At 43.3% G+C, this 14,410-nt stretch overlaps 1 protein-coding gene across 5 annotated transcripts in view; it reads left to right on the forward strand.

The window, feature by feature from the left end:
* The window catches only part of grin1a (glutamate receptor, ionotropic, N-methyl D-aspartate 1a), a 43,036-nt gene extending 29,850 nt beyond the window's left edge, over positions 1-13,186 (forward strand). For 2 of the 5 annotated variants that reach the window (XM_046370072.1, XM_046370073.1), the window contains 5 exons: positions 271-380; positions 1,284-1,429; positions 6,467-6,493; positions 7,324-7,437; positions 10,917-13,186. In XM_046370072.1, the coding sequence (XP_046226028.1) occupies positions 271-380; positions 1,284-1,429; positions 6,467-6,493; positions 7,324-7,437; positions 10,917-10,985 (466 nt within the window). In that variant the 3' untranslated portion in view covers positions 10,986-13,186. The remainder of the gene's footprint in view (positions 1-270; positions 381-1,283; positions 1,430-6,466; positions 6,494-7,323; positions 7,438-10,916) is intronic. The other 3 variants (XM_046370075.1, XM_046370076.1, XM_046370074.1) reach the window with 2 other exon arrangements.
* The last annotated feature ends 1,224 nt before the right edge of the window (positions 13,187-14,410 follow it).

Consider the following 14,410-nt stretch of genomic DNA (forward strand, 5'->3'; position numbering starts at 1 on the left):
TGTCCCAGCCCAAGCAGCATTGTTTTTATGGTGTTCTTTTTTTTCTCTCTTTTTATTTTCCTTTTTTGACCATCCGACACCGCTGTGTCAGCTCTCTTCTCTCTCTGTATCTCCCCATTCCTGCCCTTTGTCTGTCTGTTAGTCTATCAGTCAGTCTGGTGTTTGTGTCGTCTGTGTTACTAGCATTCTGGGATTTCTCTTCTGGAGTGTATGGCTTGGCTTTTTGTTAACTGTCTTACTTCTTTGCCCACTCCCCCCCCACCCCTGCAGTTCCCATGAGAATGGATTCATGGAAGATCTAGATAAAACCTGGGTGAGATACCAGGAGTGTGACTCACGGAGCAATGCCCCAGCCACACTCACCTTTGAGAACATGGCAGGTAGGGTTTCCCTTTTGGGTTTTGAGAAACCTAAAAGTGATTGGACAAAAACTGCAGTGGTAAGGTACTGTAGCCTTTTTTTGTCCAATACCTTTTTTTCCTGTATTTATTTTGTTACGTGAAGTGTGTTAAAGTTGTTTGTTGTGGTTTACTGTTGTTATACACTGAGTGTACAAAACATTAAGGACACCTGCTCTTTCCATGACATAGACTGACCAGGTGAATCCAGGTAAATGCTATGATTACTTATTTATGTCACTTGTTAAATCCACTTCAATCAGTGTAGAGGAAGACAATTGCGACCATTGAGGCATGGATTGTGTATGTGTGTCATTCAGAGGGTGAATTGACAAGACAAAAGATTTAAGTGCCTTTGAACAGGGTATGATAGTAGGTGCTAGGCGCACCAGTTTGTGTCAAGAACTGCAACTCTGCTGGGTTTTTCACGTTCAACAGTTTCCCATGAGTATCAAGAATGGTCCACCACCCAAAGGATATCCAGCCAACTTGACACAACTGTGGGAAGCATTGGAGTCAACATGGGCCAGCATCACTGTGGAACGCTTTTGACACCTTGTAGAGTTAATGCCCCGGCGAATTGAGGCTGTTCCGAGGGCAAGAGAGTTGTGGGGGGGGGGGGGGGGGGGGGTGCAAGTTGAAATATTAGGAAGGTGTTCCTAATGTTTTGTACACTCAGTTTTGTTGTTATAGCTGTGATCCTAATATAAACTTGCAAGGTTTGCAGCGGACAGCGTGACGTGGAAGCAGGTCGAGGAAAGGACGGGCAACCGTTGACGTATAGACTAGATTCACACAGACACAGTCATGGTCAGTGGGTTGCGGCTGAGTGTCAGAGTGGCGACTCACCACCCATCCCTGTGTCTGTCTGTCTCTGTCTGACAGGAGTGTTCATGTTGGTGGCTGGAGGCATAGCAGCAGGGATCTTCCTCATCTTTATTGAGATCGCCTACAAGCGACACAAAGACGCCCGAAGGAAGCAGATGCAGCTGGCCTTTGCGGCCGTCAACGTCTGGAGGAAGAACCTGCAGGTATGGCATCTCTTTCCCCCCGTAAGCAATGGCACCCGGGGGGGGAAGGGCAGAGATGGGCTGAGACACGCCCAGCATAGCCCTTCCTGCAGGTTCCTCCAATACAGGTGTACGACCAATCCTTTTTTTCCGTCACTGTTAGCATCCTGTCTGACCATGTTGCCTACTGGTGATAGTCACTCATGGATTGCTGTGTCACATTCAGTGATGAAGCTGTTCCTAAGGCATTACCATGGGCCACCGTGGGTCCGTCTTCCAGTCACTTAGACCAACGGCCCCCATGTCTCCTCTCTGTGCTGCAGGACAGTAAGGAGGCCTCTGGGAGCCAAGCTGTGGGCGCATCGATGACTCCATCGTTAGTACGTAACATAGACAAGAGCCATCTCCACCCCACGTCACCCTTCGCTTTTAGAATAAAAGTTCAGCTAAAATCAAAAGTAGCTTTAACATAAGAAAATCTGAAACAAAAATATGCATTCCACGTTCATGGCATGAGCCAGTTAAGCCTTACACTTACCTTAGCACGTATGCAACGCAAGAACGCAATTAGCTACGCAAAATGGCCCTTCTGCGTACTTGCGTTGCAAAAATATGGAAAAGTGTGCAGCCCAAAATGTATAATGCAACGCAACTCCGCAGAACGGCCATTTTGCGTAGCTAATTGCGTTGTTGCATTGCATGCCTGTGTAGGGTGTGAATTAGGCTTTATGCACTGCTGCTATAACACTTTTAAGCTTTGTAAGCTCAGATGATGAGGACATGCAGGGGAATAAGGTAATAAAGAGATTCTCACATAACTATGAGATACTCAGAGAAATCTCATGCTTTTTGATAGCTGTAACAGTGTGCTGTTACACTATCATTTCTGACCCCGACTCTCCTACACTTGATGTTTATACTTCTCCAGTATTTACATCAGTCCATCCCACAGAATCCCCACTCCCCTAAACTGTTTATGGACACAGAACATGAGAGTCCTCTCTGGAAAATACTGCGGGTCTGTAACTCGTTTCAAAACAGTGGCCGTCTAAAGCTAATCAGGCAAAACCATTCCAGCTACAGTTGAGTTATGCGCTCGCTCCTCAGTCCGGCTTGTTGCTGAAGAACATGATTTTCCCTTAATCCAATATCTTCCACTGTGAAGCATTGGTGGCCTTCCAACTTCCTCTTTCGCCCTTACTTCGCATCATCCTGCCCCCCCCTCCGCCCCCACCCTCACTGCGCTGGCTTTCCAGCAGCAGGAGGAGCTCGGCGTGGGGGTACGGGGGAGGGGGTTGACGGGAGCAGACGAGGCGGCAGTGGACACTGTGAGCCTGTGATGTGGCTCTGGCAGCCAGCCTCCCCATGCTGACTCTTTGTTAAGCACTCACAAAAGGTCAGTGGTACACCTGTTGTATTGACAGCAGGGCTGGAAGAAGGTACGGTAAGATCACAGTCTCCAGTGTGTGTCAGCAAATCAATGTCCTTCCGAGACTGTCTGTCACCTACCTTACTACTGGATGTAACTGTTGTCTTCATGTCTGTCTACATTTATAGGCACATACAGCAGACAAATGCATGCAGGCGCCCGCTGAGAAAGGAAAGGGACACACAAACTGTTGGTCTGCGTAACATCTGTGTTTTAGACAAGGTTTTATTGACACAGTTTATGAATAATTTTTGCACTAGTGATCAATGATGGCTCCATCCATGTAAATCATACGCAGAATCATTCTCAATAGGGCCTGGAGCTAATTTGGGGTTCACAAATGACAGTTTTCTGCTCTTATTCCTTAAATGGGGGTTTATGCTTGGAGTAGTGGAAATGAGGTTATGCTTGGAGTAGTAGAAATGAGATCGTGCTTGGAGTAGTGGAAATGAGGTCATGCTTGGAGTAGTAGAAGTGAGGTCATGCTTGGAGTAGTAGAAGTGAGGTCATGCTTGGAGTAGTAGAGGTAAAGTCATGCTTGGAGTAGTAGAAGTGAGATCGTGCTTGGAGTAATAGAAGTGAGGTCATGCCTAGGTCATGCTTGGAGTAGTAGAAGTGAGGTCATTCTTGGAGTAGTAGAGGTAAAGTCATGCTTGGAGTAGTAGAAGTGAGGTCATACTTGGAGTAGTAGAGGTGAGGTCATGCTTGGAGTAGTAGAGGTAAAGTCATGCTTGGAGTTGTAGAAGTGAGAACATGCTTGGAGTAGTGGTAATGAGGTCATGCTTGGAGTAGTGGTAGTGGGGTCATGCTTGGAGTAGTGGTAGTGGGGTCATGCTTGGAGTAGTGGTAATGAGGTCATGCTTGGAGTAGTGGTAGTGGGGTCATGCTTGGAGTAGTGGTAGTGGGGTCATGCTTGGAGTAGTGGTAATGAGGTCATGCTTGGAGTAGTGGTAGTGGGGTCATGCTTGGAGTAGTGGTAATGAGGTCATGCTTGGAGTAGTGGTAGTGGGGTCATGCTTGGAGTAGTGGTAATGAGGTCATGCTTGGAGTAGTGGTAGTGGGGTCATGCTTGGAGTAGTGGTAATGAGGTCATGCTTGGAGTAGTGGTAGTGGGGTCATGCTTGGAGTAGTGGTAGTGGGGTCATGCTTGGAGTAGTGGTAGTGGGGTCATGCTTGGAGTAGTGGTAATGAGGTCATGCTTGGAGTAGTGGTAGTGGGGTCATGCTTGGAGTAGTGGTAGTGGGGTCATGCTTGGAGTAGTGGTAATGAGGTCATGCTTGGAGTAGTGGTAGTGGGGTCATGCTTGGAGTAGTGGTAATGAGGTCATGCTTGGAGTAGTGGTAGTGGGGTCATGCTTGGAGTAGTAGAAGCAAGCAAATCATTGAAGCTAATACAGTATGTCATGAACATTATTCATATTGTCCTCATGTCTCTGGAGGCCATCAATGTGATGACTTACTGAGCTTCAACGGAGGAAGTACAGTAAAATACATATTTCACACTATTCAGTCCACACTATCGTAATAGCAGGGTTGGGTGACAATTTATGTGTACTTTCCTTTCTCTGTAGGTATCTCCAACTAGGTGTCCAAGTGTCATTTTGACTGCTTGTGTGTTTGTTGGTTTGTGTGTTTGTATGTTTATATTTGTGTGTTTTTATTCTTCTGTGCATATGCAAAGTGTTTGTATATGCCCGCTTTCCAAACACCGGTACCTCCAGAGTATGTGCACTTCTGAATAACCTGTTTGAGTCTGTCATATCCTTCACACTGTTTCTGCTCTGAATTGATTACGCCTTAGTCTCATCTCCAACAACTAACCAACCATTCCAGGGTTGGGCTAAATTCCATTTGGAATTTCAAGTCACTTCCTGAATTGATTGAATTGAATTGGAATTCACCCAAACCCTCACCACCTTTGTTTGCTTGTATCTACTGAAAAAGCACCATGAACTGAATCTGTCCTCATCCCTAGTTTAAAAGCATCTGCAGTATCTACTGTAGCCGTTAGCTTTTTCTGTTGTAGCAGGTCTTATTCAGAAGTGCACTTCCTAAAAGTGTGAGATCAACGAAATGTCAACTAGAACTAATGCACTCCAGTGGCTGTTGTTTCCTATTGGAGACAGGCAGCCGCTGCACATGCATCCAGTGGGACTCTTTCTCCGTTGGACCAGCATGCTTTGCATGACCGGGACTGTGCAAACGCAGCACTTCACCAGCGGTCAGTATTGCTTGATGTCATGTGAGACCTGGATAGTCTACGCTGAAAAGTACAAGAAGAAGAAACCATTTTGACCAAAAAATTAAAAATACTAAATCCTTTGAGTTGCCTGGGCAATGAGCAGTGTCTTGTTTATATCTAAATGTCTGTATGCCTCATCATGACCTCATTGATGGAGTTTTAACATGAGGTGACTTTGACCATTGACTAACGTCTAGATGTCATCTTCCAACAGGAAATACATTTTATTTGACTTTTTTCTCACTCAGAGCGGAGTGGTGACCTGTCCATCACTCCTCAGCCAGTCAGCTCCATCAATCTTCCACACCACCCAATAGAACAGCACCTCTTAATGCTGTGGCATTAAGAGACTGGGGATGGCTCAAACAGAGGCCCAGTCATGTAACCTGATGACAGGGGATGTTCTGTGTTGGTCCAGTGCTGGCCTGGGTTGAATGTCATGCTTTATGTTATTTGTCTCCTCTTCTATCTCTTTCCCTTACCAACCCTGCCAAGCTCTCCCCATCCTCCCATGCCCCTTTCTGCATGCTCTCAGCTGAAATTCACACTGCCCTGCCCTAAGGTCCTCCCCATACCCTATGACTAATTCACCTTACTCTTCATACCCATTCATCTAGGCCTAGGGCCTCCCTAACCCCTACGACTAATGCATCCTACTCTCTACATCTCATACCCATTCATCTAGGCCTAGGGCCTCCCTAACCCCTACGACTAATGCATCCTACTCTCTACATCTCCTACCCATTCATCTAGGCCTAGGGCCTCCCTAACCCCTACGACTAATGCATCCTACTCTCTACATCTCCTACCCATTCATCTAGGCCTAGGGCCTCCCTAACCCCTACGACTAATGCATCCTACTCTCTACATCTCATACCCATTCACCTAGCTAACCATCCCCATCCAGACCTCACAAATGCATGGCCAAAACCTCACATACTACCTACCTACCTCACCAAAATGTATCGTACTTCTCCATTCCAGGCCCAATCCCCGCTCTAACTCCATTTACTAATGTACTGTATATAGTACATACAGTATACTATTCCATAAACCACTACCCCACTCTTTAAACCATTTATTTCACTCCCTAGGGTGTGGGGGAATTTCCATTATACCCAACCACCGGTATAATGACTCAAGGGGCTTAAATGATATATTACCTATCTGTTGTTTATCTTATGTTGGTATGCATTTTGGCGGCTCCCCTGCCTTATAGAGCACCTTTTGTTTTTACTGCATGGCTTTCAATGTGGTTGTTTCCTTTGCCAGCTTTTCTTCTCGCTCGTTTGGTTCCCTTGGCTTTGCTTATGGATCTTAAAGTAATAACGATCTAATAGCAAGACGACGGATGTTTATTTATTTTTTCTTTTCTCCCCCCTACGCAGCCCTCTTCCTCTCTAGAGACTCAGGATGTAAGAATACCTTAATATGAGCTTTTGCACACAAACACTCTCTCTGCCATGTACCTATAGAGGACTGAGAGTAGCTGTGGGGCACTTTGATGGGATGAGGGAGGGGCGTAACACAACTGATGTGTGAATATCATGTAAGGATAAGGTTAAAATGGGTTTGAGAATAAGTGGGAGGGAATAACAAGCTTTTCTAGGCCTTGGACAGGGGTTTGCACATCCAATGAATACAGTTGATTCTGCTGACTATGACATATCATAGACATGGTATACCGGCTATTTTGTTGTTCCTCAGACCTGGCTAATGTATATTTTCTCTTTGAAAGGGTGTGTGTCTTGGGTGAAGGGGGTGGAGGTGACTATTTGATGTGTGGGTGTGTGCAAGTTGGAGTGAGTGTGTGAGTAGGATGTAGTGGATGGTCAAAGCAGCATAGCACAGGTATCGTCAACACATGTTCCTCAAACCATTCCAATGCATTTCTAGAGACATGGGGGTATTTGGATGTGTCAGTGCTTGGCTAAGGATTTTCCATCGTGTCCAGTCCCACTATGGTGAAATGGCCTAGCCGACAGTGTAGAGGCATTCTTACATGATTAGACAGACTACAGTCCCAGTCCCACCCTTGAAAGCGGAGCAAATCTCCTGTTGCCTCTAATATCCAATAGAGACTACTTTGGGCCAGGACACTCACCCTCATATCGCTTCAGACAGTGAAAGGGAAGGGGGAGGGAGGGTGTGGAGAGAGGGTGAGTGGGTGGATGGGTGAGACTGAGACCAAGGTATCACTCCACCCCAAGAATATGAATAACTGTTCTACATATATTTATTTTAGGATAGGAAAAGTGGTAGAGCAGAGCCCCCCGACCCCAAAAAGAAAGCCTCTTTTAGGTCCATCAGTACCTCCCTGGCCTCCAGCATCAAGAGACGTAGGTCGTCCAAAGACACGGTAAGGAGATGAAGAAGGGAACATCATCTTCCCTTACTCTTCCCTCTCTTCTCTCTCTTTTTCTCTACCTCTGTCTCCTCTTCTCTCTCAATCTCTCCCTCTTTTTCAGGTCTTTTCTATCACCATTCCCATCTTTTAATTGCCAGAGCCCCATTCCTCTCACCCATCCTACATGGCTCAGCAGCAGCCATGGCCACATGTCTGTCAGTCTGCCATCGATCAGCCATCCAACCAGATGCCATCTGTAGGCAGACAGGATGCAGGATGCTAGGTAGCAGTGCAGGATGCAGAGCAGGTCAGGGGTTGGAGCTGGTGTGCTGTGGGGAGAGCAAATGCAGGGCCGGGCTGGCTTCATGGGATTAGTGGGTGTAGTACTGGAGGAGGGGCAACGCAGCAGTCTGTCTTGTTTGTTTGGGCTGCTCTTCTTTCCTGCCAATGATATGGACGTGGTTTTGACCAATTTGTCTCTTGGTGATTTTGTAGTGTGTGTGTGTGTGTGTGTGTGTGTGTGTGTGTGTAATTGTGTTTGTCTCTTGTTCCTTTGATTGCCTGATCCTTCTGTTCAATCCATTTTTTATACACTTAAATCCCGCACTTCTTCTCGTTTTGTTTCAGTCGTTGTTGGTTTTGATTTCAAAGCATGCGCCAACGTCCTGCCATTTGCCAAAGTCAGTCAACCGTTCTGGAAACAAACTAACATGTCGATTTTTACCAACAGACCATCTATTTCAGGGTTTTCCTCGTGGAGTCATGTTATTAGATCTAGTCTGTCTACTTTTGATTTGTCATGTTTACTTTGTCATGTTTGTAACCATATTGTCTGACGAAATGATTTATTTCAATGTCCTTGTGGTGTCCATTTTGCATGCTTTTTAGGGTCTATTTCTAGGTGGTGAATGCAGGTGGATCTATTGTGTCTTCCTCTCTTTGCCGCCTTTCTCGGCTTGAGAATCTTTGAAACATCACGCTTTTATAGTATAAGCAGCTTAGACCCACTGTAAAAAGAACTCAGGCTTTATCTACCTCTCTTTCTACGGGGGCCTCGCTGCAGCACAATAAGAGTGTGATGCTCTCTCATTTCCTCCACAGTCCAGTTGGAAGGGCCTGCTCATTGCTGGTGAGGAGGCTCCTCCACAGTGGCCTGACAATCCAGTGACCTGCAACATTCTCTGTCCTGCTGTTCACCCAGACATAGATGGCTGATGACCAAATCTGAGTTAACCAGCTATGGTCAATTCAGATTTAGCTTAGAGTTTCACAGTAGACATCAAAGCATTTTGTTTTTCCTTGACTACTTACTGGCCCAATCAAACATGTCGAAAAGGTCTCTCTTGGTCTGTTTCAGTTTGATTTCTCTCTCTTTTCCCCTTGGTCTTATATCTAGTATCTCTGACATTTACATTGATGTTACTTCTTTGATCCAAATCAATACTCACTCTCTCTTGCAGTTTTTCTATAGACTTGCTCTCAACTATTGGAATGGAGAAGATGGAATGACCATTGTTGCTGTTTGTGGGAGGGTTGGGATGATGGTTTGGGAGTTATCATGCTCTTACGCACATCCATGGTGAAAAAGAGAGACCACATAGGTTATAATAAGATTATAACCAAAGATGTACCATCCTCAGTCTTTGACTATTATTTTGATTTTATATAAGTGTTCTTCTTTTATATTAATGGTTATTAATGGACTTTTGAGTGTCAGTGTCCCTCACCCACATGCCACACTGCTCCTCTCTCCCTCCCTCTACAAGCATGTGAATTAATGTTATTGTTGTCAGTAGTAGTAATAGTAATAGTAGTAGAAGTAGTAGTTGCAGTAGAAATAGTAGTAGTAGCAGTAAGATATATTATTTTAGTAGTAGTAATTGTCGCAGTTCAAATGTCATTGTGGTAGTGGCCATAATATTGATGTATTGAAGTGTCTCGCTTTTGCTGGTCCACCTTCGGCCAGTAGCGGGTGCTGTAAAAGATACCACTAACAGCAGGCCCCCGAAGTAGGTCCACATGTGGACATCTTAACAGGGGCCTGTAAGTCTTGTGATGATGCAACTCTTAGATCTAAGTGATAAGTCCTTTGCTAACTATTAGTAAAAAATCATCAGTATTTTTTATTTGTATTACCCTCTGATGATGTTGACACTTGACTTAGCGTGGTGGTTGCATCATAACAACTTATATAGCTCAATATGCTTGAATGCTTGAAGAAAAGCATCAACACAGATTCAAACGAGAGACACAATCACCAACACCTAAAATAATCGTTTGAATTTGCTGATTTGCGAAATTGACAGGCATCAGAAATTACATTTGGAATTTTTGTGAGGATGGATGGAGGTACACGGTGGATTATGATTGGCTTGTACTGAAGTGTCCCTGTTCTGAAAAGGAAGACCTCTTGAAGTACAAAAACATGTTTAAGCCATTTGTCTTATCACAGTTTGAAAAAGTGTTGTGAATTAGGTTTCTCCAACTTTTATACTATAAATCAGAATCCATGGCAAAGTAAGTTGGATTTTGATTTGACATGCTGGAAACAACGTTGATGAAAACAGCATGTCTCGTAGAGAGCATGATTCAGCACAGTGGTATGGTATGGGATTATAGGAAGGCAACAAACTTCACAAAAAAACTATCTCTATATTTTGCAAGATCAGTTAATGGCCATATTTGCAATGGATAAGGGACAATCCACAGCAATTGCAGTGGTTCGTGATACTGCTACTTTGTCAATTGCTAAAGGAACCATCCTTACCATTTTCAAGTATGTTACCTGCCATGAAGCTCATGACGAATTACACAATCAATGACATTAGATTACACAATCCCAAAGTCACAGTTGCCATAGTAACTGAGCACCTGCATGGAGCTGGGCATGTTGCTACCCAGCACTGTAGATGCCCATTAAAACCAACCACTCTGCTTCTCAGGAGGAGTACAGTGAAATATGGACTGGAAGTAAGAGTCCAACTGGATAGCGATGTGAACCAGCCAAGATTACACTGGGGCTTAATCATAATTCATATTTTTCTCTCAGCTTAGCTGCTAAAAATAAAACCTGGTCTGTGTGCAAATGACTGTGGGTCAATCCAGCTGTCTTATTTTATCCAAGGGGGTAAATGATTGCCAAGTCAGTCATGTAGGGTTGAGATTACCTTTGGCTGATTCAAATGTGCTCTTTTCTCTGGGCCTTACCTCCACTCCACTGTAGTCATATGATAACCCTCCTCAGGCAGAGCAAGCAACTCGCACATGTAGACTCATGGCTGCACTGTACTAATCTGAGGACACAACAATGGAACCAAAATGTTTCCACCTTTCCTAACCACACTGCCTTTCGGGGGTTATAAAACACCTCTGCTTTGATGATTTTGACTGAAATGGAGCAGAGGTGTTATTTTCTATAGCAGTTTTGTTTAGGGATTTTGTAGGGGACTGACTATGGCTCTGTGTTTCTCATGTTCTCTCCATCTCTGCAGCAGTACCCACCCACCGACATCACGGGCCAGCTCAACTTGTCCGACCCATCTGTCAGCACAGTGGTGTGAGAGGGACGGAAGGAGAGAGAGATTTTCTCCTCGGAGAGAAAGAGAGAGGGTGGGTGAACGGAGAGAGCCTTCCCCCAGATCGCTGCATCGTTGGATCCATCACTGCTGAAGCTTTTCGTCCCATTGGCTTTGCAGTGGAGCAATGGAGCCGACGTCTAAGAAAGGACTCCCCTGATCATATTCTCTGATCGTGGCACCTGTTACAGCTGTCTGGCATTAGTCAGCTCTAGGGTTCTGAGCTTACTGACACATACTGTGTTTTTATCTGTTTTCTCTATTCATGCTCAATTTATGCTTAAAACAGTCCAATCGTTGTCTAATTTACTTACTGCAGACATAGTGATGCTGGACACTACTACTATTTAATATATCTACATGATACATTTGACTGTTTTAAAATTCTTGTTTAGTTAGATTACTTAAGTATACAAACAAGTTAAGTTCTGTACATATCATTTAACTTACAAGGAGGGACCATAACACACATTATTATTTCACAGTATTTAACAACAAGATTTGGCAGGTAGTTTAACTGTTAAGGGTTAGTTAGGCCAGTAACCGAAAGGTCGCTGGTTTGAATCCTCATGCTGACTAGGTGAAAAATCCATCGAATGTCCTTGAGCAAGGCACTTAAGCCTAATTGCTCCTGTAAGTTGCTCTGAGTAAGAGCCTCTGCTAAATGACTAAAATGTGAACAGCATAATAGGTACACTTTGCTGGATAACAACTACAGCATTTTATTAAGAAATACTTATTTTAACTCCATGTTTAAACATTTTAGATATGTCTTTGTTAAATTGGACATGTTTTAATAGTGAGAATATTAACTTTTGTGACAATATAATCCTTTAAAGCAGCAATTCTAAAGAAGGAAGCATGCATGTATTGTAAATATATAGATGCAACTGAATATTTATGTAACTAATGTCCATGGTGTTAATATTGCTGCTACTGTTTGTTGGAATACTCCGTGGCACTTTACAACACACTTAAAACCATTTTCTAATAACTCACAGTTTTCTGAGATACAAAAATGGTGAACTTTGTTTACATTGTATTATTTGCCCCTTAATCATTTTATAACTGTCTGCCAAACTGTCTGCATGCTTGTATATATTATATCCAGTCAGTATTATCTTTGGTGCCCCTTGAAAACATTCTGCCTGTAACGTAATGTTCACATTTACCTGTATTTGGTCCAATGAGGTCCTTACACCTTTGATATTGGGAAAGTGGCAATGCTCTATTCTTATTTGAAAGGGATTTTTAGTCACAAATCTAATCAAAACTACAGGAAATACTCTCAAAAGGGTGCACATTTTTGCTTTTTCCCTAGCACTACACACCTGATTCAAGTAACTCATCATAAGCCTTTGATTGGTGGAATCATGTATGTAGTCCTACGGCAAAAACAAAAATGTGAATCCTTTTGGGTCCCCAGGACCAGGATGAAGAGAAACATTCTCTAAGTCAATGTTTTCTACCATTTGTTTGGAAACCCACCTCTCTCTCCCTCTCGCTTTCCTCAGTCTTTCTCATCACCAGTGTCAAGGGGTTGCATCAAAGGGCCTGGTTTTTCACCCAACCAGCACTTGGTCTTTCATGAAAAACCTCCTCCCTGTGCACGTCAGTCTATCTTCAATTTGCACTTTCAGAACTTCTACATGAAAGGAACCCATGTGAATTGATGACTCAGCTTAACTTTCAGTCTTGGTGCTGTGAGCTTAGGTACAGTTATCTTGGTTAAATGGAAAAAGGGCCATTTCCCAGGTTCTGATGTTGAGAAACAAAGACAAAGTGTGGCATGTTGAAACAAAGACTACAGTACCATTCTGGCACGGCAATGCACAGCACTTTAACCGGAGGGCTTCCCCATGTTCCCCATGATGTTTCCATCAACAAGGCCGATTGAAATATAATTATATTCAGTATGCAAGTACATACAAATGTATATGAATAAGAGTAGAAAACTCTCACAAGAGAGATCATGGTCTAATTGTTATAGTATGATCCACAGCACAAAATGGTTAAATCAACGTTGTTTCAACGTAATTTGTCAACGTTTTGTGATGTGGAAAATACATTGGATTTGAAAAAGTTATCAACTGTTGTTTTGAGGGTGACATTTCAACCACAGAATTGTCATCATTGTAACCAATTTTCAACATAGTCAACCTTTAATAAAATATGTTGAATTTGTACCTTTGAAACAACATCAGATCTTCAATGTTATATCCATGTCAGAAAAAAAACAGGCTGGGCTGTACCTGGTACTGGAGAGTTGATCTATCCACAGCTACCCGTTGGTCCAGGGTTTTAACCAAGCCCAGCCCTGCTTAGCTTTGATATTTTCCACTGACTACTACCAATGTGCTATCGTGAGAATGATTATTGAGAGATCTCTTAATAGATAAATAGATTCACTGTTGCTATCAAAGTAATTCCTAAGGTCATATAAGTAATGTTCCCCCCCAAAATTACTGAGCGCAAGCTTGAAGGTTGTGAAAATTCTGTGCAACTTCCAGCGCGCGTTTACTGCTTTAAGTTACAGTTTTAACAGTGGCCAAGTAGGCTACTGTGGCTATTTGATCATAATGTAGGCCTACCATGAAAAACTATGGAGAAAATGCATCCCATAACATTTTAACATGGAAATAGCTGTTCTATCATGCAGCCAATGTCTGGTGTTCAATGTAGGCCTACATTCCATGCAGGGCTTGACATTAACCTGTTTATCCTCTTGTCTTTCATAAAAGGAGGTGACCAATTGTTTTTATGTGTGTTGTTTGATGTAAGAAACCACTTTACAAAAGAAAATGTATTATTATTTTCATGCGGTTATTACAGAGAATCAGACAAATTATGCTACCCTCTGCTTAATGGCTACTTAGCTTATTCAAGCCTGTCTCAATATACAAAACTGCCCCTTTAAGACAAAAAAAAGCTGTTTACCTGACTCGCTTTTCAAAGATGTCTAGGAATGTGCATGTTTTGTGGTCTTGCAGGAAGCAATCACTCCCCTATTGCTGACTACAAATGATCATAAGGTGAACGCACCAATTTGTAAGTCGCTCTGGATAAGAGCGTCTGCTAAATGACTTAAATGTAAATGTAAATCTATAACTGGGCTAATAACTCACTAACTCCCAAAGGATATGAACAAAATGTGCACACGTGACTACATGCAGCTCTCGCTTTAATCTCAAAACAAGTGCATCTACTCAAGACCACTCGTGCTGTAAACACAGTCCAGTTCAAAGTAAATGGCACAGATCCATATATGGCAATGGTCTATTTGTATATAGGCCTACTACAGCTCTGATTGGTTATGCCGCATGGATCTGTGTAGTGTACGGGCTGAGTCGTGTGCAATAGAATCCTACTCCGATGAGGTATGCCTACAACAAAAACTCTTGCATAGTTCG

This window comes from Oncorhynchus gorbuscha, linkage group LG11 (assembly GCF_021184085.1).
Source record: "Oncorhynchus gorbuscha isolate QuinsamMale2020 ecotype Even-year linkage group LG11, OgorEven_v1.0, whole genome shotgun sequence".
NCBI classification, from domain to species: domain Eukaryota; kingdom Metazoa; phylum Chordata; class Actinopteri; order Salmoniformes; family Salmonidae; genus Oncorhynchus; species Oncorhynchus gorbuscha.